Below are 3560 nucleotides of genomic sequence, written 5' to 3' on the forward strand. Positions count from 1 at the left end.
AAAGTGCTGCACAGAAAACTCAAACACACAGGCAGTACTATCGTAGTTGTAGGCCGCATCGGAGGCGATATCGGAACAGCTCTAGTCTGTAGGACAGGATTTGGAGGCCGTGACGTCTCTGCAGCACCACAACACTTCATTCAGAATGGTTTGACACCCATTTTGCCATTTACGATTATTGCACTGGTCCATATTGCGATTTTTGATACAATTGCAATTAATTGTGCTGCCTTACACACGAGCCCTCCCTCCCTTTTGCCACTCAAGCTTCATATTCATTCTGCTAACTGGTCGTCTCGCTCAGTTCACAGATCCGAAATGCGTGGGACGACAAGAAGTCCATGGCCAGAAACCTGCAGGAGATGGGTCTGGCTTTTGATCCCAACCGCACACTGCCAATAAAGAAAAAGAGCGTAAGTAACCGCTTCGCCCAGGGTCTTCTTCAGAGCACCCACAATTCTCCTAAACGGCACTATGCAGCAAGACCTGCTCGAGTGAGAAGGACAAACGGCCTGGTAGCCAGTTCTTGTCAGAACAGGGGCCGTGCAGCAACACCTGAAGTCAGCATCGTTGTTGATCCTTTGCTTGATTAGTTGTTTAAAAAGGTCAGAAAATGTTGATCGGTCTTTCTCAAAAGTCCAAGATGACCCCAACTGTCTCGTTATGTCCACAACTCAAACATATTCAGTTTATTGTCACAGAGGAGTAAAAAAACTAGAACTTATTCATATTTAACAGGCTAGAAGCAGAGAGTTTTGTCTTTTTTGTCCTTCTTTTCAGCCAGAAGTCCGTTACCTTCTTCTTTCTTTGTGTTGGCTAAACTCTGGTGGATTCATGAGGACTATGGTTTCCTGGTCCTCAGATCTCTGCAGGGTAAATCCAGACAGCTAGCTAGACTCTCTGTCCAATCTGAGGACTATGGTTACCTGGTCCTCAGGTCTCTGCAGGGTAAATCCAGACAGCTAGCTAGACTATCTGTCCAATCTGAGGACTATGGTTACCTGGTCCTCAGGTCTCTGCAGGGTAAATCCAGACAGCTAGCTAGACCATCTGTCCAATCTGAGTTTTCTGCCACACGACTAAAACAACTTTTTAACGTACACACGTTCCACCAAAACAAGTTCTTCCCGAGGCTGTTTAGCAGTGGCTCCGAGCGGCGCTTGGCGCTGCCCATGACGATTGTGATTGGTTTAAAGAAATGCCAATAAACCAGAGCATGTTTCTCTCCCCTCCCAGAATGCTGTGTGGACTAGCCAGACCCCCGTCCACAGCGCTGTGGAGGATGGGACTATGTTAAACCTAACCTGCTGGCTACTATTTTTAAGGAGAAAATCCTTGATCCATAGAAGAAACCGCGAGACCCGATGGGGTTACTTTAAGGATCATTCTACGGATCAATGACCGCTCAGCTGCCAAAGGAATGATATACACCGTATATAATGAGAAACACTGGGTGTCCATGTCTTTACTGGAGAATCCAAGATGTACATGTGTGCAGAATGTGCTACATCCAACAGGTCGGGATTTTAAAACCTCTCGGTTCATGTCCTGTAGTTTTCATTTGTGCCAGTAGGGAGCAACAGAGTGTTGGTTATGATGATCAAACCCATTAAAACAGAAGAACTCTCCCTCAAACAAACACAGCTACAGAGTCATAATATTTATTATATGTGAAACAAACCTGGATCAAATGTGTTTTTTGACTCCAAAAAAATGCATGTTTCTGCCTTCACTGGGGCTCTGCTGCTTCTGCGATAGCGTCAACCCTGCGTTGAATTAAAGTAAATTGTGTCCTCTGGGCTGCAGCTTCCTTCCAGCCTGGAGCAGAGCTTCATTTAGTCGACCCACGACAGCCAGAGACCCACATGGGATCCATATTTTACTCTCCCCTGGGCTCGGGAGTGAGACGGTGTTGTTCGGTCAAATGGCATTGATGAAAAAAACTAGACTTGCATTGCTTATCTGCCGTGCAACATAATGGAAGTAAATGGATGATTTGGGGGAAAGTAAACGTGTTTATCGGTTGATCCAAACACGTTGGCTATGGTGTCCATTGTCTTCTTCATCATGTGATTTTGTTTACACGTGTAGCTCATCGGGAAAGACAAGGAGACGAAAGCTCCCGCCGGCATCGTGACCAAGCCCTACGTTATCAGCCGTAAGTCATTCCTTCCTCTTCATGGAAAGTAATGTGCACTTTCTTTCCTTTTGTCTCGGGGTTTTGCTTCCAGGCATTTGCAATTTACATTAGAGTAATTTAACAACTTGGGCAAACAATATCCGAAAGCCAAAGGGTTTGGTTTTTTTTATGTCCTGTGGGATTTCAATACCATTAGTCTTTTCTTTTGTCCTTATAGTCATATAACAAGTCATACATCTATGTGACCTCCCTGCTGCATACATATTCTGAAAGCCCAGGTTCTCCTGAAAGAAAGGATATACGTTACTTGTATTGTGCATTACAGTGTTGAGGTAATAACGGCATTATTACACAAGGAGACCAGGCAAAACCAAACATTGGAGGGAAAAAAATGGCTAAGGCCTGAGAGGGTTACATTTTTATTTTACAAAGACTGACTGAGATGGTTTGCTTATGTTTTATTTTCCCCATTGTATGTCTTTGCCCTTGTCTTTTCACCAAAATGAAACAGAAAAAGTTGAATTGAAGAAGGAATCCGTTATAAAATTAAACAGAAAAGGTTGAATTGGAAAAGGAATTTGTTGTTATTAAAAGCTGACTAGATGAGAACAACGTGAGCAGTGTTTCTGCCTCTTAGCCTGATCTGACCTGTGTTTTTGGGGGGTGGGGGGTTGGTTTTGAGCAGAGCTGGAGGAGGAGGCCGCCCGCCCAGAGAGAGACTCCAAGACCTTGTCCTCCGACCTGATGGAGTACGCTCAGTACATGATCCGAGAACACAAGGACGACTTCAAGGTAAGAGCAGCACAGCCGGGACAGGAAATGACCACGCTGGTTTCATTTAATTTATTTTTTCATTTATTTAATTTGTTAATTCAGGACAATGCACATTGATGAACATGCACAACAGTACACGTAAATGTCCATCTGCAGTCCAACAGGCAGGTTGGAGTTACAGTAAAAAAAAAAAAAGACATAGGATAGTAACATCTAGTATATAAAGACAAGAAGAAACAACTAGAAGAAAAAACAGGACATTTCATTAGTAGAAAAATGGAAACACAAGTTAGCGCTGGTTACATGTTTGGTGAGCTCTAAGCCACAGCTGTACCCGGGTCTTAGAGGAAGCCAGAGTGGGACGCTTCCTCATAGGTCGGGCAAGTCTTTCCCATAATGCACTGCCTGTAATAGAAAGTACTGTAGATAGAGAGATATATATGTATATATGTATATGGGACGCCGCCTTATAGTTGGGGCAAGTGTTTCCCATATTGCACTGCCTTTAATAGATAGTACAGTAGATAGAGATATGTGTATATGTATGTATATATTTATGTATATGTATATATGTATGTATATATGTGTATATATGTATGAATATATGTGTATATGTATATATGTAGATATGTGTGTGTGTGTGTGT

At 43.1% G+C, this 3560-nt stretch overlaps 1 protein-coding gene across 1 annotated transcript in view; it reads left to right on the forward strand.

Moving 5' to 3' along the window:
• The window catches only part of nop16 (NOP16 nucleolar protein homolog (yeast)), an 8453-nt gene that overhangs the window by 1886 nt on the left and 3007 nt on the right, over positions 1–3560 (forward strand). The window contains exons 2-4 of the mRNA XM_032534647.1: positions 305–413; positions 2092–2158; positions 2826–2932. Of these exons, the coding sequence (XP_032390538.1) occupies positions 305–413; positions 2092–2158; positions 2826–2932 (283 nt within the window). The remainder of the gene's footprint in view (positions 1–304; positions 414–2091; positions 2159–2825; positions 2933–3560) is intronic.

This window comes from Etheostoma spectabile, chromosome 13 (assembly GCF_008692095.1).
Source record: "Etheostoma spectabile isolate EspeVRDwgs_2016 chromosome 13, UIUC_Espe_1.0, whole genome shotgun sequence".
Classification (NCBI taxonomy): domain Eukaryota; kingdom Metazoa; phylum Chordata; class Actinopteri; order Perciformes; family Percidae; genus Etheostoma; species Etheostoma spectabile.